Source organism: Eimeria tenella, genomic scaffold (genome assembly GCF_000499545.2).
Source record: "Eimeria tenella Houghton genomic scaffold, Eth_scaff38, whole genome shotgun sequence".
Classification (NCBI taxonomy): domain Eukaryota; phylum Apicomplexa; class Conoidasida; order Eucoccidiorida; family Eimeriidae; genus Eimeria; species Eimeria tenella.
This window is the reverse complement of record NW_013543302.1, coordinates 105,159-129,676: the sequence shown is the minus strand read 5'-3', so window position 1 is coordinate 129,676 and position 24,518 is coordinate 105,159. Positions and strand designations below refer to the sequence as shown.

General features: G+C 50.1%; 3 protein-coding genes across 3 annotated transcripts in view; 2 read left to right on the top strand and 1 right to left on the bottom strand.

The window, feature by feature from the left end:
• Positions 1–3,289: 3,289 nt before the first annotated feature.
• On the bottom strand, positions 3,290–7,275 carry ETH_00014735 (uncharacterized protein; the record flags this gene model as incomplete). The annotated part of the gene is made up of 11 exons (XM_013376616.1): positions 3,290–3,385; positions 3,506–3,688; positions 3,872–3,954; positions 4,159–4,235; positions 4,645–4,694; positions 4,822–4,865; positions 5,123–5,186; positions 5,328–5,360; positions 5,514–6,623; positions 6,848–6,944; positions 7,130–7,275. 11 exons carry the CDS (start codon positions 7,273–7,275, stop codon positions 3,290–3,292), a joined length of 1,983 nt encoding a protein of 660 aa, XP_013232070.1.
• A 1,333-nt stretch (positions 7,276–8,608) lies between these two features.
• Positions 8,609–16,852, top strand: ETH_00014730 (double-strand break repair protein, putative; the record flags this gene model as incomplete). The annotated part of the gene is made up of 16 exons (XM_013376615.1): positions 8,609–8,994; positions 9,242–9,606; positions 9,831–9,889; positions 10,726–10,791; positions 11,105–11,175; positions 11,540–11,624; positions 11,796–11,935; positions 12,428–13,057; positions 13,715–13,796; positions 14,229–14,318; positions 14,818–14,955; positions 15,144–15,185; positions 15,342–15,704; positions 15,897–16,004; positions 16,168–16,599; positions 16,793–16,852. The coding sequence occupies 16 exons, from the start codon at positions 8,609–8,611 to the stop codon at positions 16,850–16,852; spliced, it is 3,117 nt and encodes a 1,038-aa protein (XP_013232069.1).
• Positions 16,853–19,290: 2,438 nt separating this feature from the next.
• The window catches only part of ETH_00014725 (mitochondrial carrier domain-containing protein, putative), a gene marked incomplete at both ends in the record, with an annotated part of 7,612 nt that continues 2,384 nt past the window's right edge, over positions 19,291–24,518 (top strand). The window contains 7 exons of the mRNA XM_013376614.1: positions 19,291–21,032; positions 21,456–21,709; positions 21,867–21,955; positions 22,107–22,178; positions 22,471–22,530; positions 22,856–22,907; positions 23,220–23,238. Of these exons, the coding sequence (XP_013232068.1) occupies positions 19,291–21,032; positions 21,456–21,709; positions 21,867–21,955; positions 22,107–22,178; positions 22,471–22,530; positions 22,856–22,907; positions 23,220–23,238 (2,288 nt within the window). The remainder of the gene's footprint in view (positions 21,033–21,455; positions 21,710–21,866; positions 21,956–22,106; positions 22,179–22,470; positions 22,531–22,855; positions 22,908–23,219; positions 23,239–24,518) is intronic.

The window sequence follows — 24,518 nt, the reverse complement described above, 5'->3', positions numbered from 1 at the left end:
CATCGTGATTAAATATGCTCTTTTCGGCGGACGCCAATTGCTGTACAGCGCCTACACGCACTGAAAGACGCCGAAGCAACATTGTTAACGTATGCAAGGCAAGATAGTGAAAGGCCAACTCATTTCAGGGCGAAGACCGAATCACTTGTATTCCAAATAGGTATAGAAAACGCATAAGTAGGTCCTCCACAGGTGTTTTCTTACCCTTCACCTGTAAATCCTATCATGAACGAAGCCGCTTGCTGATCCTACCTCAAAGCCTGAGGACAAGATGAGTTAGTCTCCTTTTCCAACAACAAGAATGAATGTAAAGCGTATCTTCTATGAAAAAATCCCAGAAAGCATGTGAATATGCTGAAACGATCATTGCATGCAACTGTTAAGAAGGCGCACAAGGAATGTCAGCGCATGATGTTACATCTGCGTTTCACTTCGAAGGAAATGTATTGCAGCGTATTATGGGGAAAATAACTATATAAAAATCTTTTTTCAACGAAAAGGCAACGAGCGAGTGGGAAGTGACCCCCCGCCCCTCTAACTCTACAACCGCGTGACATGCGTTTCATTGGATGCCGTGAAGGTCTTCGGCACAGATATAAAACCATAACATAATGTGACCACATGTTGTTCACATAGTTACCACCTAGCACGCATTCTTCTGTTCCAGAGGTCCACAACTATCTAGTTATTCATCTAAGCAGTTTCAAGCTTTTGGGAGCGGCCTACTTTTTTAAGAACTGTACTCTTTTAGAATTGATCTTTTCGCATAGTGTCTTAGAACATTTGTGTAAAGTTGGGGCAAATGCCGAAAACGTGTTTTGGTGCACAAGATTACTCCTTGTACACACCACTGCGCATTTCGTTGAGTGCCTCTTCCAGTGCCCTGCGAGACTCGTCATGAGTGGACAGAGCCACTGAGGACATCGAAGACACATTCTTTCCGCTCTCATCCATTTGACCTAAATTCAGAAAGTGCTAATCTGTGTCGAAGCCTGGTTGTTGAAAAATCCTTACCCTGCTCATGATATCCAACAGCCCACATGGAAAGAAGCGCAATGAGTGCGACAATTGTTCCCAGGTTAAGCTCAAAGATCCGATTGGCGGCGAAGAATACGGCTATAGAGCAGTAATGGGTGAGGCTCGCAAGAAACATGTATATGATGGAGACAAACCTGGCTCCAGGGCGACGAAGTCACCTACGCCGTAGTAGACCGCAACCAACTGTGTTCAATTGTTTACTGTTGCTCCTTCCGGTGCCCATAAATGAATGAATCTTACATTAGTGTAGAAAGTTACGCCGGAGGCCACAATGTATGCGCAGTTGAAGGAAACAATGCGGCATTGCACTTTGCGGCTGTCAGGGTCCGCTCTAATCTTGCGTAATACAAGACACGAGACCAGCACCAGGTATGCCAAATAAAGCAGTCCAGCGATCATCACGTTGCTCGTCAGGATCCCTGCCACACCATAGCGGTATGGCAACAGGCTGTATTATTGTTAGCCGTAATGATAGAAGTAGATGGAAAGTGTGCTTATTCAACTTGCCTTGAAAGGAAATGGTAGGAGAGATTCGCCATGACAATGCAGTACATTTTCATGCACGAACACCATGCAACCGGTTCCTGCCAGACGTGATGATCTACATATTCCCCTAGTTACGAGTAAAATGCAAACCCTACTCTTTCCATTCCTTGGAGGTGGGGAAGGTGATCCCGAACACTTCGCAGTTGCTCAACAGACTCCACAGATCTGAGCGCAAGCATCATGCCGACGAGACCGAAGATCAGAGCCAATGGGATGGCGATCAGCGCTCTCAGGCACAACACTGTGGTGCGATATTACCAATGAAGTCGAAAATAAATCGTGCAATTCGTACCATTTTGGAGGATCACTATGCCGGCAGAGTGGTAGACAAAGAAGGCTGTGCCAATAAGCATCTTTCCGACATTGGCAGTTGATCTCCTGTTTTTTAAATTGTCAGGAAGCGTTCGAGGAATTTTTGACTGTTGGTAGCGTACCCTCTGCGAATGCCTCTCAGAGCTCCAGGAACCTAGGTAAGCGAGATCATGATCTCGCCCATCGCAGAACCAAACGCAGCACTAGCTTACAAGGATGGAATAGACTAGCGCCTGAACGACCGCGTAAAGCGTGGACTGGTACGAGCCAGGAGCAACCTCAATGCTGAAGAAGGACGCCGACTTGTTGAACTTGGATTTGGGTGCAAGCGACACAAGCTGAACTCCAGAACTCTCAGTTAAAGGTTGATGACAGCTTTTTTCGGAACAATAGGAAGTACCGGCGCTACAGAAGCTGCTAATTCCGCGGCACGCGCTTCTGCCTGTAAAGCGGATATTCTTCAGCTCCAAAAAACGAGGTACGAAAGCCCTTACGATCTTCAACTGAGCATTCTCGTATGGCTTGACATCGAGCATGCTGATGGAGTCAGAGAATGGCTTGATCTGAAAAGATGTTCTTCCTTAGGCACTGAAAGCGACGACTAAAGAAAGTAATAAAATGCACCTGGTGAGTCATCGGAATGCCAACAAGAGCAGAAAGGCAGTCTTCAAGCTTAGGGGCACGAGGGAGGACGTATACATCTTCGGCTCTCCTGAATAAAATGAATTGATACAGCCTGTGGTCAGGTCAGGTAAGCCTATTTAATTACAGGTTCATTTCCTCGAGAGTCGTATGATGAGCTGATGTCACTCCAAACACGTGTGCAACTTCCGGAAGGAGGACATCAATGAACTCGGGTCCCTCCAATATGTCTATTGCTCCACTGCTCACAATGGAGCAAGCGGCAATGAGGGCCGCGCCGTAGGCTCTCATGGTGGCTAGATGAAATAGTGACTATTGAATATCCCCGGTTCTGAGCCCGGCAAACTATTCGCTCATGCAGCAATTCTAGTGCAGCGCGAATGACTGCACGTCCTCCAGGTTCATGGCAGGTGTCGATACACCTGACTAGTGTCAGTTTATCTAGCTACAGCTGACCTTGCGAACTCCCTAAATTTCCCTGATTTGAAAGTGAAAATACCTCCGTACTTGGATGCTCAGTGATATTAAATTAATTGTGGCCCCTAAATGTGTGAACGAGGACGACTCTACAATAGCTTTGATATGCAAAACATCACTTGCCTAGTCGAAAGCTCTGGCATCGACGTCAGAAGCAAAATGTTGCAGTGACCCGAGGACACAAAACTCTTTGTGTCAAAGGCCTCCAAACGTTTTTAAGATACTAAAACTAATTGAACGCAAATACGTTCGTTCCGTGCATTCCTAGCACGTTTCAGTCATTGCCGTCTGCTCTCGCTGAGAACATGCCAGCCAGAGGTCCGCCTTCTTGAGCGCCATTCAGCATTAACTTCTCAAGCAGTCGCCAAGTCTGACAAAAACAAAATAAGCCATGGACTGCTCTGAACCACACGAAGAAGGCGTAGTAGTGAATGCACCGCTGCAGACTTTCACCTGGGTTTGCATGACTGTACGAAGTGCCAAGGCTCACCCGTTTGTCAAATTCCTGCAAAAGTTCGCATCTTTGCTGCAAAAATACTATTTGATTCCGAGCCTCATTCAATGCAGCTTGCGCAGTACTGAGGGCGGCCTCTGATCTTGCATGCTTTTCCTCAAGATTGCGAATCTGTAGAATTGCATTTTCGAGTTTTTCCTCCATGGTTTCTTCATGATGCTGCGCACAGACACGTTCTGAATTCGAGCAAACATGTCAGTCTACAGTACTGCTTTTGGAAAATGAAAATTTTCACAGCATTAGGCGAGCAAAAGTTGGGCTTTGTAATGCGTAATTTTGCAGCAATAGACGAGCTAAACTTCTTGCACTATTTATTATCGTTGGGTGATTACTTTGGAGTACCTCCTTTTGAACACGGGCAACAGTCGTCGCCAACTTGAGCGATGCCGGGGAGAGGGACGAAGCGCAATGTCCACTGTTGGTGGCTGAAACACCCATAGAAAGTTTCACATTGTTCAGGCTTCCCCTTATCTGCTTCAGACTCTGTGACTCGACAACTATCAATATCTGTCGCCTTCGATGCGCGAGCACCAGAACATATCCAAAAGCGGGGCGAATATCGATATGCAGCTAGTCTCGACGTACCCACTTTGCTTGATATTATGCAGCTAGTTATGCGTTCAGCTTACTCTTTTCATTTGATGCTGTAGGCATATCAGATGGTTCAGTGGTCGGGTCCTTTTGTGTGTCGTTCAGTGAAATCTTCCTACACACGAAGAGATCAGCCTTAAAAGTACACGAACACTGTTGGGTAAAGCCTCACGCTATCGTACCAGTGGTGCATGAGAAAACCTTGCACAATTCGAATGTACTATCCTTGTGGAACTTGCCCGGAACCGGCAACACTAGCTTAAGTTACGCCGCCCTTCCACTTAGCGTAAGCTGCCGAAAAGTAAATTTTCTGTAGAATGTATTTGAACTAATGTCTGGTGAAGGCCTTCGGCGATGCTTACCCTTCGCCGGCACAGAGCCTTTCACACTGCGTCCAGTGGGCTACAGTTGGTCAAAGCAAAGAAAGCACCAAGAAATGCATTTGCATGGAGACTTGAAGTAAGGTTCTGCTGAGGCAAAATGAAGTTTACAATCGCAGAATTTATGTTCGCTGTAGTACGCACTGGATGAGGGCTCTATTCTCCTTCCTAACGGCGTCTAGCTCCTGACAAATCTGAAGGACAACACACAGTACATTGAAATGGAACAAATACTGCACATTTTCAGCTCAAAATCAATATGAAAGAGCGCCTGATGTTCATGAATAGGCGCATTTGAAAGAATTCTGTGTTATCTAATACCTCTTCAAAAGCATTCTGTAGGAAGTCTATTTTAGACGACAATTCTGCGCACGGAACAAGCACAGCGCTACCGATCAGTGTGAGAAACACAAATACAATTCACACAATGTGGCTAACTGCACATAATGATAAAGATCGGGAGGCATGTCAGTTTTGTTCGAAAACATTTCACGGTCCGTAGTCACCTAATCGACGAATTAGAAGCAAACGGGAAACTGGTACGCGCCGCTCCCTCAATTTTCACCCCACCTCCTTCTAGCTTCCAGCTGGAAGCTGCGCCGGCATGAATCAAAATTCTTACCATCTTGCATTTCTAGGACGTCTGAAGTTTCCGCTTCCGCTTCAACCATGGCCTGTGTTTGTACCTGCAGTATAAACCCATCCACAGCTACGCCTCGTTGCTGCCCTTAGGTGCAGAAGAGGGAGCACCATCCACACTGAGAAAGCACTTCACACATGTCTAATCCAATGCACGCTGCAAGGCAATTGCCTTGGGCAGTGCTTACCAATAGAGCCTTAAAGAACAGTTCCGCCTGGAACTGCACTCGCAAAAGCAAAGTTTGCAGATGGGTGCACGGCCTTTTAGTTTTGCTGAGTAGTAGATGAGTAGCAAACTATCACAAGTAAAAGCAGGTCCTTGAAAGCTGCCTGCCTAGTGGCCACACGGTGCTGCGAAAAAGACCGGTCCTCACTCTAGTGCCGCTATGTGGATCCGATGAGTCCGTCGGATCGCCCCCTTCGCCTGCGCCATCTACTACCTTCCGTTCTTGGTCTACTGCTGTTGTAAAGTGAATGCTTCGGGTATTTTTGCGGGTTTCGACGGGTCCCCTTCCGTCCTCCTCAGCTTTATGCTTGCCTTCACTAGCTACTGACGCCGCCATGCAGTCATTATACTGCTCCGTTTGCGCGACATTTTTGCCAAGCCACCAGCTATTTAAGTCTAGGTATGCTGCGGCGTTTCCCAGAAGGTTCTTAGAGCGAGATGTCTCAGAGCATCTAGACGGCCTCAATTCATTTCGTCGCGGATCTGCAGCACTGGTGGCACTGCAAGACTTTTCAGGAGCCTCCGGCGGCAACCCAATAGGGACAGTGTCTTCGTTCGATTCATCATCGGAAAGTGACAGTCCTGGCTCTACAGTTAGCTCCTGCTTCACTGGACTGTCGCCTTCCGCAGCCCCTGATTGTTGTAGACATGAATGTGGACTGCTTGCACTTTGAGAAGTTGCTGCCAGTGCTTCCTCTTCACGCGGTGCATCGGCCGGCGCTGTGCTCTCCATCTCTTCTGCTCCGTCAATTTCTTCAGTGGAGAGTCGGTTCGGGCTTTGGGTTTCTCTCCACGTAACGCGCTTCAGCGAGAGCTCTTCAGCTTCGCCGCAGCCGCTTCCTTTTGGGGCCTTTCGAGAGTTCTTTCTTGACCCCCTGCTGGTCCCACTAACGCTACAATGCACTCCAATGCCGCTCCTGTCCTCAGGGTCGCTACAGTCGCTGCTCTCTGGCTGCAGTCGCTGAGCTGCGAAAGCTTCTGCCTGCGGCTCACTCGCTGTGCACGAGTTCGCCGGCTGGCGAGAGATTCCGTTCCCCACTGTTCTGAATTGTACTGGGACTGACGCGCTTTGGTGGACACCAAAGGAGGAGGGGCCGCCGCTTGGCTGTGAGGCAGACCGTGAAGCGACGATTTCCTTGGAAAGGTGAAACTTTTCTTTTAGCACGAAGGACAAATCGGACTCGCGCTGAGCAACTGCACCCTCAAGGGAACGAATCAACTCCTCGCGGTGCTTCAAAACGCTTTGAAGCTCCTGTAACTGCAGCCGGACGAATTCGCAAGGAACGCCGTTCTGCTTGCCTTTGCCTATTTAGATGAAACAAGCGGTGCTAAAATCTGCAACTTATCGCAAATGCGTGTATTTCTATAGCTCCCCACCTACTATCTTTCGCAAGGCCATGTGGTGGAGTGATTCTATTGGCTACGAGCTAGACGAGATGTAGGGGGACCCATACTGCTGCTTGGGCATAACACTTTGGTTACCTTCCTCTCAGATGTAGATGGGGAGGCAGTTGAATTTAGTTCTTGCTGCTTATGCCGTAGCACCGTTCCACCTCCCACCGACTGCACGGGTCCGTTTCTGTATTGAACATGAATAACTCCAGGATATTCACGGGCCTGCTTAGAAAGCCGGGTACGTTTACTTAGAAGAGTTACACGTTCCGCAATGTACATTTATTGTTAGACTATATAAGGCTTCGCAACGGAACGGTCTGAACGGAACAGTCTGCCTGCGAGCGGCTTCAATGCTGGTGCCTGGCTTACTGAGTTTTTCGTTCGAAGTTCCGCAGTATCTCCTTCACGCTGCCACTTTGCATATTCAAAAGAGTTGCCCGTGTGTTTGTATCATTAGATCGGACGGCGCCTCCGTAGCCACAGCCAGTCTCGGTTTCAGTCGGCTGCTGTTGCATCTTTTCCGAAGCGAGAAGCAACAGTCCACAGACCTTCCAGCAAGTAACAATCGAGATGAGGCGGCCATAAATGGATACGCTAAAAGACCTACTAAATATTAAAGAACTTTTTGCGAGATATCTCTGCGATCACTGCCGGTGTGTGGCTGAGCAGGCAATCTTGACCAGGTTTGACCTCTGCCGGTCTGCTCAGCTGCAGGGAGATTTTCGGCAGAAAGCGGAGTGAAAACTGAGCACTCATACATCAAAAGACGTACTTAATTATTTGCTCAATAAATGGAAGGGAAGAATACGTGAGCGTGAAGAGAGATACCCGCAAGACACACAAAGGCCCATCATCAGAAGCCTCTTTCATAGTTCGTTTCCCAATTGGTTCAAGTGAGCACTAGCCTTAATCGATCAAGAACAAGGCCATTACTAGGGCTTTCTTACAGTAGAAGCGAGGTTTAATTTTTTGCCACTTAACTCAGAAGTAATGCTTTGAGAATATCTCGCAATGGCGTATCCTTCAGCTGAAATGGTGAGGACTGAAAGCAAACTTGAAGTATTGCTTCAGTCGGCTGTGTACCGGTACGAATGAATGAGATCAGTGGTTCCTCTTGGAAGTACAATTAACGTAAATGAGTTGATGTTCAACATCCAAACACTGATATTAAAAGCTTAACTAGTAACAGCAACAAATGGAACAACGCCAACGGGATTAGCAGGAACAACAGCAACCACCACTCAGTACCTTCTTGGGACTGGGCCCCTAGATTACCTTACGTTTCTTGGTGCTCCCATAGAAATATGAATTGTTAATATCAAAAAGTCGAATTTACAGTGCTCGTATGACTTACTGCGGAAACAGGATAGGGAAAATTCGTCTTTTCGTCGGGGCTTTACTCACTAGATGGGAGGAACTTCATGAAAGATCAGAAAGCGCAGCTCCATCTGCACTAGTTACTGCCTCACATTCCCAGAGTAAACGATTTATATGATATGCGAAATCCTGGAAAGATCTCTATCAACGAAAACCGGCCGCAGATCACCAAGGCCTTAGATTGCTCCCCGTGCCAATTCCAGCTCCCCCATCCTGTCAATTCAGAGCAGTCTTCCAAGATGTTTATCTTTATGCGGGCTGGATTTCTTTCATGACAATACATATTGTATTGTAAGAGCACCATGGCTCAGTTCTCCTCCTGTGCAGCCACACATCCACTCGCCGCCTGTAGCCAGTAGCTCTTCGCTGGTCGACGAAGTGCACGGCCAACCCCCAGATATCTGATGCTCTCTTCGAGACCCCGTCAGATTTGATATCTCTAGCATTTTTACTCTAATTTGCAGCAGCTAAATGGCGGATTCCCTCCGCATCGCTGGCGCAGCCAGCAGCGGGGGCCCGCCAGCAGCTGCAGCGTACGCCGGCGGCTGCTGCTTTTCTGCGAGCCGGCCCAGCGAGGACAGCCACGATGAGGGCCCCCAGCTGTTTGCTGCTGGCGAGGGAGAGGATGGTGGGGCCCCTTGTGGGGCCCCTGGGGAGGAAGGGGGGGGGGACAGCGCCTTCAAGATCTTGATTGCCACTGACACCCACCTGGGCTTCAAGGGGGAGGACCCAGTGCGCGGCAACGACAGCTTCCGAACTTTCGAAGAAGTCCTGCAAATTGGCCGCAGAGAGAAGGTGGACTTTGTCTTACATGCGGGGGACCTCTTCGACGAAAACAAACCCAACAGAACCACTTTGTAAGCGCCGCGAAGCCAGCAATAACAGCCCGGTGGCGCTGCGGCAGCAAAAGGGCAGTCCTGCTGCAGCAGATGAGCAGCACTTCGTGGGGAGGCGCGCGGAGTGTGTGGGGTGGCCCCAGCTCTCTATATCCAGTGGCTGTTCAGGTGCTAGCTTGCTGCTGAGGGAAAGCAGCAGCAGCTGCTCCTTTGGGGCTCTTTAGTTTCCCTCTGCCGCTTTTGCTGCTACTTCTGCTGCTGTGCTAAGGTACCGGACAATGTGTCTGCTGCGCAAGTACTGCTTCGGCTCGGGCTCTGTTCTCTTCGACGTTTTGTCAACTACTACAGCTGCCCCTGCCCCCAACGGCGAGCTCGAAGCAACGCAGCAAGCAGCAGCAGCCGGGAGCAGCACTGCGTTGGCCGCATCGGCCCAAAACAGCAGCAGCAGCAGCAACAGCAGCAGCAGCAGCAGCGGTGGAGGCTTCCAGACAGTTCAAGAGACCCTCCAGATGAATGGCGCAGCAAGGGACCCTCTTCAAGAGCAGACGCCAGGCATATTTCGTTTTGGACTTAATTACTTGAGTGAAAACGTCAATGTGTGCATGCCTGTCTTTGCCATGCACGGAAACCATGGTGCGGCAAGCCCCCACTAGCTGCATCTGCACTGGGGTTGCTGCTGTTTACTGAGCTGCTGCTGCTGGTTGTGCTGCTGTTCGCTAAGTACTTTTGTCAGACTCGGTTCGTCTTTGTTTTGTGGCGGTGGCTGCTCTCGTGGGGTGTTCGTACACCGCAAATAATTACAACTGGTAGTGTAGCTCGTTGGGGTCACTTTTGTTGTTGTGCTTGGGCCGCTGCAGACGACCCTGGCGACGCCTCTCACTTATCTCCCCTCGACATATTAGAAGCCGCACATCTCGTGAGCTTCCATTTTGTTTCTCTCAACTGCACAGACACCCGGCGATATTGATGGCTGGTGCTGGGACAGCGGAGTTGCGAGCTGGGAGCACATACGTACTTGTTGAAAGACATGAATTAAAAATGATATTAAATGCCTCATTAAAATGTTTCGCCTTTTCACTCACTCGAGGCAGAACAGAAGTGCAAGTGACAAGCTCCAGGCGGTGCCTATGTCTCTTGTATTAGAGTGCATGCGCGCATGCGATGAGTGCAGCTGCTGCGGGAGTTTTTAATTTCAGATAAATTATTTTGGCCGAGTTGATAACGTTGAAGATATACGCGTGAGGCCTATTCTGCTGAAAAAAGGCGACTCGAAGGCAAGCAACTACATATTTCATCTGCCTGCTTTATTTGTCCTTTTTGCCCCTTTTTGTTCCTAACTTGGGGAGTTGCTTTTTTAGTTAGTTCATGCCTTTGCTTCGTTTGGATGCCTGAGCAGCTAGCCAGTAAAGCAAGCGGACAATTGCTTCCACAGGCTTTACTTCAAGCGCTGCCTACTCAGCTGTGCAGGAAATGGTTGCATCCAAGGCCTGCTCCCAATAAGTGCCACGCATATACTGTGTGCGTGGTCTGCATGCATTGCGTACATTGCCTGCATGCGTTGTCTGCGTCTGTGGAAGCACTACAGGCATTACCTGCATGCACGCAAGTGGTGCATGCATTGTTTGTATGCATGCAACACGTGCTTGCACTATGTGTATGCCTGCATGTAGCACTTGGACTGTGTGCATGCATGCATGCAGCGTAGGCAGTGTGTGCATGCATCCCTGCATGCATGCTGGTGTCACTGTTCAGCTGGCGATATATGGAATGGGATGGGTCAGAGACGAGCGCCTGCATCGCGCGTACATGAGCGGCAAAGTTCGTCTCCACTCCAACTTTTAAACCCTCAGCCCTTGACCCTAAACCCTCTCCCGTAAACCCTAAACCCTAGAAACAGCGTGTGCTGCCTAGCCACCGCAGCAATGGCTGTTTGTTTTCTTTTTCTGGTTTGTCTCGTTTTTTTGCTGATGTCTTCTGCTGGAGGGTGTGTGGGGAGGTTCAGCTCTTCCGTGGGAGCTCTTTCTTTTCAAACTATAAAGTAAAATAAATCAAAGTCGCAGAATCATCACTCTCTAACTTTTGCCTCAGTGTAATTTCCGAAATCATAAATTCTGTTTTTGCGCCTCTTCAGGTCACCTATGAGGTCCCCGCAGAGGGCGACGTGAACAGTTGGTTCAACATTCTTCTTGTTCACCAGAACATGTCAGCAACCTTCAAACCCTAAACCCCAAACCCTAAACCCTCGGCGACAATCTTATTGCCTTTTTAATTCTCTACGAGATATCTGGGAGCTGCGCTTTACCTGTAGCTCGTCGGTTCCAGTGATTCCCAGTTGCACTGAGTGGCACGTTGTGGTGCGAAAAACTGAAGGGGAGGGCTATCCCTGAGGGATCTTTGGGTTTCAGGCTTTAGGGCTTTTAGTCTAGATTATAGATTTCCAAGGACCAGTTGTGTACTAGTTTACGCCGCCTGGCTCGGCTCGTTCACATTTCTCTGATTACAGGGTTTAGTCCTGGTGTTTCGGGCTTAGCGTGTGTTGCTGCATTTACTCGGCTGCTTTCTGCAGGTACAAGGGGGCTCACGGAGGTGTTCCCGCAAAGAACTGCATATTGGAAAGAATGTTGCCGTCGTTTGCAGACATAGTCGTTTGGGTGTGCCTTGTGTGAGGTTTATGACGCCGCGGCGACTCGGCGTTGCCTGTGCAGCATCCACCCCTTTTCCGCACTTTCCGTTTTAGTTTGGCTGGCAAAAAGGGTAAGAAATATTGAAATCGAGGTGCGCATTCTGTGGAAATTCAAAAGGTGCTGTTTCTGCTGCTGCAGGGCCACGAACACGACTGCCACACGGAACTGCGCCAGTCCGTAGAAGGTCGCTGCCAAGTGCTGCAACCAGGCTCTTCCATCGCCACTTCTCTGACTGCTGGGGAGGCTCTGCAGAAGCACGTTTTTATTCTTGAAGTCAAGTGAGGCTGCAGCCTCACAACTTTGCTGCTGTTGCTGTTCTTGGTGCTGCGCTGGCTGCAGTTCTTGGCGGTGTTGCCTTTGTTGATGGTTGCCGTATCAATGCATTTTGCTTGTTATTTTTATTATTGGACTTTTATTTTGTTGCTGCTGTTGTGTATGGACACGTGCTGGTGCATTTGCATTGGTTGTTTTGTAGGTCATTCGTTGTTCGCCTGATAAATTATTTGCACTGCGTTTCTCTGTTGCCCTCTGCTGCCGTGCGCGCCCCTCTGTTCTGCTCTATTTCTTTTGTGATAAAATTTTTCTGCATTTCAAGTCCAGGTGTCTTTTTTCTTCGTCTCTTCGCCAGCCTTTCATCTCCCGCTAGCGAGCAGCAGCTGCCCAGCAGCTTAACACCAGCAAGTTCAATAAGCAAGAAGAAATTATGAAAGCTGCACATTTACTTGAACACAAGATGCAAGAGAATTTGCCTCTTCCTCTCTTGTGCACAGGGGTGACTGCTTCCGCCTTCAGCCCGTGCCGCTGCTCACCGTGCGGCCGCTGCTAGTGGAAGATGTTTGTCTTGCTGATTTGTGCAAAGGGGGCCCTTCTCTTTCTTTGCCTCAGAACGGGGGGCCCCCCACCCCTCTAGGGGGCCCCTCTGAGGCTTCAGCCGACAGGCAGGCCTGGGAGGCCCTCACGGGAGTAGTGGAAGGCATACTGAGCCGGTACATGCACACCTACAAAGTAGACCTAAACCAAGCAGCAAATGTCTTTCTCTCGCAGCAGCAGCAGCAGCAGCAGCAACAGCAGCAGCAGCAACAGCAGCAGCAGCTGGAGGGTCGTACTTCGCGTCGGAAGCAGTCCTACCAGTTGTTTTGCAACTACAAGTCGGGGGCGACCCAAGACATCGCCTCTCTGCCCCGCATATGCTCCGGGGGGCCTATTATGGAGGCTCTGGGTCTCAACATCAGCAGCAGCAACAGTGAGCTGCTGCAGCAGCTGCCGCTGGTCCGTGTGCGCGTAGAGCACTCAGGCCACAGCACCATCAGCGCCCCCCGATTCGCGTCTCAGTTCGTGGGGCGCGTGGCAAATCCTGACAGCCTGTTGTGCTTTTACAAGAAGAGGGGAGGCCATCTTCAGTGAGCAGCAGCACTGCGGCGCTTATATAATACGCTATTTAATAGATATGAGCAATAACCAGCTTAAGGCACAAATGATAGCCCTTGCACTCGGGTGTACAGACTCCTTTAAACCAGCAGCGACAATGGCACACAAAGACAAATCAGATAAAAGAAGCAGTCCACCAAACATAAATGTGAACCGCTGTAGCAATCAAGATGCCTTCAAATTGCGTGCATGCAAATGTAACGTGCCTGCATGCGTGCCTATATTATATATGTATATGCACATGTGCATTATATATATATATATATATATATATATATATATACTTATATACATACATTTGTGTGCATACATACATACACGTACATATTGGGCCCATATGCCTATTTGTGTCCTTATGAAAATGTTCATACCTGTCCCTTCGTATTGAATTCGTTCATTCACGAGCACTCAGCTGAATATCCCTGGAGGACCCCATACATGAATCATAAATTCACAGACAAAAGCAATGATTTATGTGTGAATGCGTGGCCGGCTGTACATAAAAATGCATATTTGTACTTATATCGTGTTAGTATATGTATACACACACCAGTTGTATATATATGTATATATATATGCCACTTTTTGTGTGTGCCTGCGTGCTGTTGTGCATGCGTCTTTTCAAGCAGGTCCTCTTCTGAGGGCTCCTTTATTCCTGAGTTGGAATTAGAGTCAGCGACCGGAGGAGGCCCTTCAGACATCCACGACATTGTGCGCTAGTGTACATACACCCCGGGAGGGCTGGGGCTGCTGGCTCTCTTTTGCTGGGGAACTGCAGCAACATTGTTGCTGCAATGCGTTTGTTGCTGCTGATGCTGCTGCGTCTGTTGCGGGCTTTGTTCTCGCTGCCGTTGCCTCTCTGGGGTTGCTTTGTGCTGTTCTGTCCTTCTTTTTTTACCCCCTTGTATTTATTCCACTTGTATTTATTTTCCAGAGGGCATTTAATGTTTGTTTAGTGTCCTGAACACCTTTGGTGCCTTGGTAGAATGCTGCCTCTCTTTCTGTGGCGCTGCTTTGTGCATCAGAAATGCGAGTTTGAATGGCTGCTGAACTGGCAGGCCCAGCAGCTGGTTCATTTTCCAATTATTCTGAGATATAGTCTTATTTGTTTTTATGTTTGCTTGCTCGTCTTCTTTGCCACAGATATTTCACTACCTCGAAGACTCGAGCGGCCTTAGCGTCTTATCAGAGCCAGACTTCAACGATGCTGTGCAGCAGTTTGCCGTCAAGATGGTACCTACTGCTGCTGCTGCTGCTGCTGCTGCTGCCATTCCCGCTGCTGCTGCTGTTGCTGTTGCTGTTGCATAAAAGATTGAAGCCTGCGTTATTGTCTATTTTTCGTCTTCTTAATAGGCAAAATGACTGAATTCATAAACTGAATCCATAAATTTTTTGCACTTTCATTTTTCCGCCTGCTAACAATGTAACTGGATAGAGATGCGACCGGTGGGAACATCTGCTTTTATCCTTTTGTGGAAACACCAGTCTACGCTTAATGCACAGGAATAATTTGATCTTTCATTGTATTAGGATTACATATGTATATTTGTTCATTAATTTGTTCATATGCCTTTAAGCGCGTGCACACTGCATGCATATTCATGCTTTCAAGTAGGAGGGCCACAAAAATGCTTGGAGGAACTGTTTCTAAATGTATGCATGTGTATATTTGCATGCACAGTTAAACTGGTATATTCATTTACATATATATTCGCAATTTGTGCTGTGTCAGGACCCCTCAGCCATATCTTCCTTCGTTAACCGAAGCATTGCTGCTGCTCGCGTACATGCAAGGGAACAGCTGATGAAACAACTCAAGGAAAATAAAAACACAAACCCATCTAAAGAGCTTGTCAGGAGCATTATCACTGTAAGCGTGCTGCTGTTGCTGCTGCTGCCCTTTCTGCGGCTGCTGCTGCACCTGCTGCTGCTGCGACGAAGGTTCATTTGCCGAGGCGATTAGATGGTAGGTTGCATGCTTACCTAGCTGGTTGCTTTATGGTTTGTGTGTTTTTCAATTTGTGAATATTTTTTTGCTTGCTTTGCAATTCGTTTCAGGAGTTTACCCAGGCTGCTCGCATGCGCAGACTAGATGAAACGGTGGGTTTTCAAGACTCGCGCAGCCTAGGACACAGTTTTCATTTCATCAAAGACGAAGTCTTTTTTTGTTTCCTCGAGTAGATTTTTCGTTTTCCGGCTTTCTTATTACTGCTGCAGTAGCGCCGTCATATGTTTCATTGTTGCTGCCCGCTGCAGGAAGGAGGACAGCCACCGGAACAGACGCAAGCAGCAGCAGCTGCAGCACCTGATCCACCAGCAGCAGAAGCAGCAGCAGCAGCAGCAGCAACGCAGGCCGACGAATTCTTGCAGGAGCTTCCCGTGGTCGACCTGAGCTGCGAAAAAGAGACAGAGACTGCAGACATGCCGAGGGCTCCTTCTAGGGGGTCCTCTAGGAGGCCCAAGAGAGGGGCTCAGGACAAAGCAGGAGCAGGAGCAGCAGCAGCAGCAGCAGGAGAAACTTCAGCAACAAGAGGCCGAGGGCGCCGCGGGCGAGGAGCCCAGAGCCGAAGAAATGTAGCAGAGACAGTTGTCAGTGATAGCGATGAGGCTAAGGAAGAGGTAAGCTAACAAACCCTAGACCCCAAACCCTAAACCCTAAGCAGAGGAAACCGATCTTATAGCTTCAATGGGCCGCAGGCGCCTCAGCCGGTTTGTCTTTGCGCTGCCGCTGATGCAGCTGCGGTTACTGTCGTTGTTGCTGCTGCTGCTGCTGCTGTGGTTACTGTTGCTGCTGCTGCTGCTGCGTTACAGAGTGTAGCTGCTCGCTCGAGGAAAGGAAGGGGGGCCCCTTGCGTAGAAGAAACTCCGTCAACTCAAAGTTCAAAGCAAAGAGATATTCGGTCACTCCTATCGCAGCTAGTACGTTTTCTTTCTCTCTATCTTCACTTTTACGTCCTTTCCTTTTCTTCGTTGCCGTCTCCCGATATGTTTTATCCTTCTTGAAAAGTGCATGCACGGAGGTTCTCTCTGCTGCCTAGGGTTTAGGGTTTAGGGTTTAAAGTTTGAAGTGTTTGCGTCTCAGTCCGAAAGAAGAGGCATCCGCTCGCAAGCTTCATTACAGCCTCCGGCGCACTCTCATCTCCCACCAGATGTGCCCACACAGCAAAGCGACGCCACACAAATCGATTCCATAGAACAAACCCAAGGGGGACCCCTAGGGGGCCCCCTAGGGAGCCCCCTAGGGCCCTCGCAACCGGGCCTCCAGGGGGGATTTCAACGCCCTTTCAAAAGGCCCAGCCCCTTCCGCCCTGCCTTGCCTCTTGGGTTCAACGCAGGGGGTGGGGGGCCCCCTGTTGGGGCCCCCTCAAATGGAGGTCCCCAAGTGGGGGGCCCCGTAGATCTGGGTGGCGCTCCCAGTGGATTTGCTTGGACTAAAAGGCAAAGACAAGGTGGCGACTTAGAATTTGGAGCTGGAGACAGCCAGATGACGTTCGAGAGAGGAGTGATATGCAGAGTAAGTTGATTAGCTTTATGAGTTATTTGAATGGTGGCAATGCAAAATATGTTACTTGTTTTAATATGCTAGGTGTAGGCGGGTTTGCATCTTTGATTGCATTAATTGCTCCTGTTACTACTTGATCGCAGTGGCGTTTACTATCAACTTTGTCTCATTTTATTTCCCTTTGTTTGGCTGCGTTTCACAACAGGGCAACGAAGAGGCGACGCAGCGACAAGACAACAGAACCATCAACTGGAAGAGACGCTAAATGTTTATTTACCACTCAAGTATTCATCTGTTTTTTAGTATTAACTTCTTTGCTAGGCTTTAGTGCAGTTCAAACCAAACGCACCAGCAAAAAGAGCTGTGTTGAGCCTGCCTGCGTCTGTTTGACTTCTTTTTGTTTTTCTTCGCGCTTTTCCTTGTTCATTTTTTGCCGTTTATAACAATTATCTGGTGGACGGAACAGTAATGGTAAAAAAGTGCAACGGGGATTAAGCAGAGAGAAAGTAAAATGAAAACGAGGTCTCCGAGCTTAGGAGTCGAAAATGCATCTTCCCTGTCAAAAATTACTGCCCTTATTTCAAAAGTGTTCACTTTTTCCATTTGTAAATACTATGAAAGCTCAGATGAAAACACCCCGGTGCTCAACCGAAAGCCACGCGGTGCTGAACGGTGCTCCTCGAAAGGACCATAGTCGCTTGCTATGCAACAATGCATTCAAATAAGAGCTCGCTATTTAGGATGTCATATTTTCAATTTTAAAGGAAAAAGGCAACAAATAGATTTCAGCATTGTTGCCCACCGCCCTCAGCATCCCAGGCAGTTGATCCCACAGAAGGGCTTCCTACATTCGCTTCTTGCAGCTATTATATTAAATACTGAGGGCAGGCTCTTTCTGCTGTTCTTTTGGCTTCCTAACACGCTTCGGGACGGGCTCTTAGTGGTGGAAAGTAGTTCTATTTTAGCTCATTTTGGAGCTCTCGGCTCTCCTTCGCCCCCGCTAGAGGTCTGGGGTGTCTTCTCGTCACTTGTGTTGGCTGCTGTTGCCCCAACCCTGTCTATAGCAGCACACTGGCAACATTAGTGTTTTTCTTTGTTTCATTTGCGGGACTCAGTTGGCTGCAAGCCCGTGATACACCAGCACAGTCACAACACTTGCCCACTAGCCCCCGCCCACAACGGGTGTTTCGGCAGTTTAGCCGCGATGAAGCAGCTTGAAGCTTCATTAACCTTATAGTCCTGGAACATTACAGAAGAAAACTCCAAAGCTTCAACCCTGATGCTGTCTACCGGGAGCCCCAGCACCCTTTATGAAGGTTCCTTACACATCCAGGCTTTAATCGAAGAGTGCGGCAAGATTTAGTGCTATGAATTGTTAGGGTGAAGAATCATTTGCGTTTAGGGGTCGTTTGGTCTAAGGGTGTGGTGCTGGCCTTCTTGAATAGTGCAATGGCGCACAGGTCCCCATGCCGGTCCAGTGAAGGCCAGTGAGTCCATTTTAACTCCCTGCTGCTGTATTTTGAATAAAAAAGTAGAACTTCATTTGTTCCCTGCTTTCACTATTGCTCTGGTGCTCAGGGCTTTGGGTTTTTGGCTTACTGGCCGCAGCAACGGCTGCAGAACAAGCAGAGGGAACCTCAAGAGCAATGCAATAAATACACTTGGATGAGAGCAAATGGAATTATCTACGCAAGCTCCCCTATATAAACGGTCAAGCTGGTCTTATTCTTCCTATGAATGCTAAAACGCAAAATATTCGTAGTTTTTTGAGTGCCGATATAACACCTGAGGTCGCCGTGTAGGGGCGCGCCTCCACCCCTGCGCAGCCAACCCCTTTTGGCTCCTTCGTTGTTTCCTAATGACTGACGTTTTTATTTCCCACCTTCAACTTAATTAAAATGAATTAAATCTCTGGCGAAAAGTGGTGCAACAAAACTGGCAGTGTGGGGCGCCGCAGCTGGCGCGGGAGGGATGTTGCAACTAAAGTGAGTAATTCGATCTTCAGTGATTCTTTCGTGAATACAAAAACTTCGACATATTTTATGTATGGAAACAATTAGATGAGCCGATTTTTTGCCAAAAGAACACCCGTACGCCGATCCTGACCCTGCATTCAGTGCGCGTAGTCTGGGGCTGGCGCTGCTGAACGTGGTTGCTGCTGCTGGACTTTGTTTTTGTGAGGGCGTGAATTGTGAGTGGAATTTTGGTTTTTTGCCGAGGTGTGGGTACACCTGAGAAGTTGGGTTGAGCCTGTGCCGGGTATGAGGGTCTCAGTCGATAATTTTATACACATTCAGGTTTCTGACCGTAGGCGTTTGAGCTGCTGCTCTTCCCGTGTTTGCCGCCATAGTGACTAGTAAAGAGTAATGGATAGAAATTACTTTTTAGTTTCTTTACGTAAACGCAGACAGAGCCAGCCTGGCTAGCGCACTTTGGGCCGCGGTTGTTCGTTCGTATATGTTCCTCTTTCCTGTTCTTGCTGCTTCTGCCGCTGTCTTTGCGTCTCATTTTTTTCGCCCCTTTCCTTTTCTCCTTACTTATTCTCCTCTTTCCGAGATGAACACCTATTCAAACCTTCGCGCGTAGTCATGATGCGCAATTAGCAAGGCTTACACAGAGCCATCTGTGCGCATCTCCCACATATGCACGTTTGGGTTTATATACAAACTTGAACTCATTGGTATTCCACTTCTACTTCATCAAATGAGTCCCTCGGCCCTCCACAGCCCCTCTCAAGACCCCGCAGGCCTTTCTTTCTTTTCCCTCTTCAATTCTTCATCGCCTCCACTCACCAGCTCCGCAGGGCGCCCCCCGGAGGCCCCGGGGCCCCCCCAGCCCCTAGGGCTTGCCCACAAGGGTTCGGGGGGCCCCTCTACTCAAGTCCCGGGGGCCCCTCACCAGGCTTCCGAGCCCCTGCCCCAGAGCACTTTAGTCCCCCCTGGGGGCCCCCAGGGCCCCCAGGGGGGCCCCCCAGGACCCGTATCTGCGGGGGCCCCCAGCGCCCCGTCTTCCTACGAGGGCTCCTGCTCTTGTGGGCGCTCGGCAGTGAACTCCTGCTGCTGCTGCCCTGCAGCAACAGCAGCAGCAGCAGCAGCATTTTCGTACGAAAGCCTCGAGTGGGAAGAATGGCGCGGGGACTGGCCGCTGCTGCTGCATGCCTCTGCTGGCAGCTGCGCAGGGGTGATGGAGCACGTGGCTATGTACCCCATAGACACAGTGAAGACTCGCATGCAGGCCTACAGAGGCGCAGCAGCAGCAGCAGCAGCAGACGCCCCCGCAGCAGCAGCAGCTGCAGCAGCAGCAGCAGAGCCGCCTCACTGCCATCACCGGCGGGCGCCCCCTAGCCCCAGTTGCCAGGCCCCCTTCGCCTCTCCGCGATGTACAGAGAGCTGCAGCAGCAGCAGCAGAGCCATACAAAAGGCAGCAGCAGCAGCAGCGCAGCCGCCCTCGCGGCTGTCGCTCTCTCATTCTCTGCTCCACTCTTCTCAGATGCACTCTGCTGCTGCGCTGCCGCATATATCAAGAGCCACGCAGCACAAGTTTATATACCCAACAATGCATTCAACAAGCACAGCAGCACGCGCAGCGAGGGGCCCCTGGGGAGCCCCCCTGGGGGCCCTCTCAGGGGCCCCCGTGGGGGCCTCTGGGGGGGCCCTCTTTGGGGGCCCCTGTTCAGTGCCAGCAGTGACTCAGGCGTCGCCACTAAGGCTTCCGTTGGGGTATATGCGGAGCCCCGGCATGCTGCTGCTGCAGCAGCAGAAGCAAGCAGCAGCAGCAGCAGCAGTCAGGGGCGGGCTCAGCGGGGCGTGGCGGTGCGGCCTGAGCGTTCCGGGCGCTGAAGCAGCAGCAGCAGCAGGGCTGCGAGCAGCGTCAGGGGCCCCCCTGAGCGGGGCTGCTGCTGCAGCTGGGGGCCCCCCAAGCAGTACCCTCCCGGGCAGGGGCCCCCACGCGGGGTCCGCCAACTCCCGCGCGGGGGGCGGGGCCTGGGGCCTCATTTCCTGCCTAAGATCAGTTTATGCTGAGGGGGGGCTCAGGAGTTTGTACAGAGGCGCTGGGGCTGTGGTGCTGGGGTGTGTGCCGGCCCACGCCTGTTACTTCACTTCTTACGAGCTCACGAAGCGGAAAATGAAGGAAAGGGCTTATCAGAAGCAGCAGCTGCGGCGGCAGCAGCAGCAAGAAGGCGCAGCAGCAGCAGCAGCAGCAGCAGCAGGTGCTGGCTGCTGCGCGGCGCCGGCGGGCGGCGGCTCCTCGCTGTGCCTGTGCCCCGTGTGCCTGGGCAAAAGAGAAGCGCTGCAGCACCAAGATAGAGCAGCACCAGCAGCAGCACCAGAGGGCCTCTCCGGGCTGCAGCTGCTGCTCTGCGGCGTTGGCGCCACCCTTAGCCACGACCTGATCTTGACTCCTGTGGACGTGCTCAAGCAGCGCATGCAGCTGGGTTGTTTTAAGTGCGTTTGAATTGGTTTTACTTAATTTGTTTCTTTTTATTTGTTTCTTGGTAGTTTAACAACTAATAGTAATTGTTATTAGGCGTGCGTGTAGCGGCTTCCTGCTCAGCAGCTACTTCTGCATTTCTTTTTCAAGTTTATGTTTGCCACTTGTCTGGATCAACTCGCCCACTCATTCAATTCCCTTTTTTACATTCTTCATTTCGAATATTCCTGTGTGTCTACTTCGTCTTGAGCCTTTCCCTTTTGCTGTTAAACCTGCGCTTTCTGTTTTTCTAGCTGTCACTTTTTGAATTCAAGTTTTCTATGTTCATATTTTAGCTTTCTGCAGTCCGTTGTTGTTTCTCGCTCTTAATTTTTGAGCTTTTAGATTTTTTTTGATGTTCTTTCTTCCTTTTGTGTTCTTTTGTTCGTTGAAATCAGGTCAGTGGGCCAGTGCATCGAAAGCACTTTGCGCGTTGAGGGCCCCCTGGCCTTCGTGCGGTCTTTGCCGGTTTCTTTCGTTTTGAATTTGCCGTTTGGGGCTGTGCTGATTTGCACCAACGAACAGCTAAAGAAAAGAGCCGCCAACTGGAAGCGCCGCAGCGCCCCGGGGGGAGCAGCAGCAGAAAGCAGCAGCGCAGCGGGCAGCAGCAGGCCTGAAGAGCTCAGCTTGCCCATTTACTTCTTGTGTGCGGGTGCGTCTTAAAGGAAATCTTTTATCTTCTCCCAAACATGCAATTTAAAGCAATCGGGCACTCTTTTGCCCTCTCAGACGGCGAATATCTGAACCAGCCACTTCACAAACTCCCGCTGCAACTCGTGCTGCTGCTGCTGCTGTTGCTGCTGCTGCAGGCATAAGCGGCGGCGTTGCTGGTTTTATATCAAATCCCCTCGATGTGGTGAAGACGAGACTGCAGACTCAAGACTGCGCCGTCAGGAACGTGAGGCTCGAAGTAGCAGCTCGAACTGCAAGTTTAAATGCCAAATAAATGAGTAACTTGAAAACAAGCAAACAAATTAACCAAGTAATAATCATTATGATGACATAATAACGAATGCATGCCAAAGAACCTCCTGTTTCTCGCTTCTCAGCATGTGTCTGGCTTGTCGGGCGTCACAAGGCCTGGTGGCTGCCCCTTCGCTCCGTGCACGCCCAAGTACCAAGTGAGTCAAAAGAGTTCATTAATTGTTTTTAATTTTAATTATTTTGTCAATTTTAAAATTGTTTTTGGTTTTTACCGCCAGTTTTTGCCTCTTATCACCAGTTTTCCAGTTGCCGTTCGCTTGCTGCCTTCTCGCCGTTCATTGCGTGGCCTTTGGACGCTGCTCCCTTTGCAGCTGCTGTTGCAGCTGCTGCTGCTCTTGCTGAAACTGTTTCTGCTGCGACTGCTGCTGCTGCGGCTGTTGCTGCTGCTGCAACTGCTGCCGCAAGTGCTGTGGCTTAACTGTGCTGCAGTCCTTGTTGGGGACCATGCGCACCATTTGGTCTGAGGAGGGAATTCTGGGTTTTTGGCGCGTACGGAGAGCGTCTAGTTCCTAATTATTTTAAATAATCAGCAAGTTACTAAATAATCAATTATATTCTTCGTTTCCTGTCATTTCGCCTTTGCTTGTTCCCTCGCGTGACTTTTCTTGAATTGCAGCTGTCCTTTTGCCTCTGCCAGTATATGCGTCCCTAAAAGTATTGCATTTATGTGGTTTTGCATTTTTATTTAGTCTTCAAGGAAGCAAAGTTGCCATTGCTGCAACCGCCGCAGCAGCTGCTGCAGACGCTGCTGCAGCTGCTGCAGACGCTGCTGCAGCTTTCTTTCCTTTTGCTGCTGCTCTGGTGGGCTGTTCAGGGCGTCAGCGGCCGCGTTTGTCTCAATGTTCCGTCTTCCGCTATTTGCTGGGGTGAGCTTTTATCTTTTTTTGTTTATTTAAAAATTTTTTTGCATTTATTTGAAGCTGCTGCTGCTGCTGCTATTTGCTGCTTGCCTGCTTGTTGGTTGATTGTTCTTCTGCAGTGGCACTCTTCCCTGTCTTGGCTTCTTTTCCTGTCATGTTGACGCCCACCATCTGTTATAATTCATATATACTGTGTTACATACATATATATTTATTGATTTATATTTCTTATTTGTTTTTAACATTGAATTCCACTTTTTCATTTTATTCTGTTTTGCTTCCATAGTTCACAAGCCTTCGGTTTCATTTCTTCTGCAGGTTCTTACGAGACCTTCAAGTATTTGTGGCGCCAAATTAAAAGACACAAAACTTAAATGCATGCGGAGGGGCTTCTTAGTGAGCCTTAGAGATTGCCCCCAGCCCCTCCTGGGGCCCCCTTGGGGGGCCCCCTTGGGGGCCCCCGTGAATTTCTGTTGAGGGCCCTGATGGGGACCCCAAGAGGGGCCCTAAAGGGGCCTCCAGTTAATTCAATGAGCCCCGAAAGACTGTGAAGGGGCCCTGTGAATGCTAGGGCCCCCCTTAGGACCTTATCAGGGGGCCCCTTGGGTCCTAGTGCCCACCACTGAGTTGGCCCTGAAGAGGGGCCCTAGAAGGGTGCATAAGAGCTCCGGTTGGGGCCCCCGCAGTGCACAAAGGGCCCCCCTTGCACTATGTAGTGGGCCCCTTGGGGCCCCTTCGAAGGCTCCTTGAAGGGCCTTTCAGTGGCTTTTAAGGGCCCCCATCGAGGCTCTTTTAAGGGGCCCCCGTCGGGGCCCCCTTGGGGACCCAAATGGCATTAGGGGGCTCCAGAAATGACTTTTTGGGGGGCCCCCCGGGGCCCCTAAGTCTGCGTCCCCGCCAAGCACTTGGGGGCCCCCAAGGGGCCCTGAGGGCCCCTCGGGCTAGTTTTTGTGTTTGCAGTTGGGTTTGATTTTTGGTGAGTTTAGCAGCAGATTAAAAAGGGGCTTGTATTTTCTCTTTTGTTTTTCTTGTTTCCATTTCCATTCAATTCTTTAAACGATTTTTCGCGTCGGACTTTGGCGCACTCTTCGGAGCCGTCGCTCAGACCCCTAAGTTTATTACTCAATTCTTGGTGTTTGCTGCTTCTTTTCCTTTGCACTGAGCTGCTGCTGCTGCTTGCGCTGCTGCTGCTGCTGCTGCTTGTGCTGCTGCTGCTGCTGGAGCTGTAGCCTACCCTTGCCTCACTCTACCTCACACACTATAGAGCTCGAAATGGCTGCCAAACGAAATAAAACAAGAAATAAAACAGAAAAACTGAAGCATCAAAAACATAATTCATATTTCCACTGGCTCTCTACTCTACCCGCCCGTCCGCAGGGGGGCCCCCGCAACGCCCCGCAGCTCCCAGGGGGCCCCCGGGGGCCCCAAGGGCCCGGGGGGCCCCAGGGGTCTCGAGAGCCCCGGGGGCCCCTGGGGCCCCGAAGGCCCCTGCGGGGGCCCCCCATAAAGAGCCGCTGGGGCGCCATCACTACAGGGGGGGGCCCCTCGGGAGAGCCCACTGAAGGGGGCCCCCTGTGGGGCCCCCGAGGGCCCCATGGGAGGGCAGCCCCCAAAAGA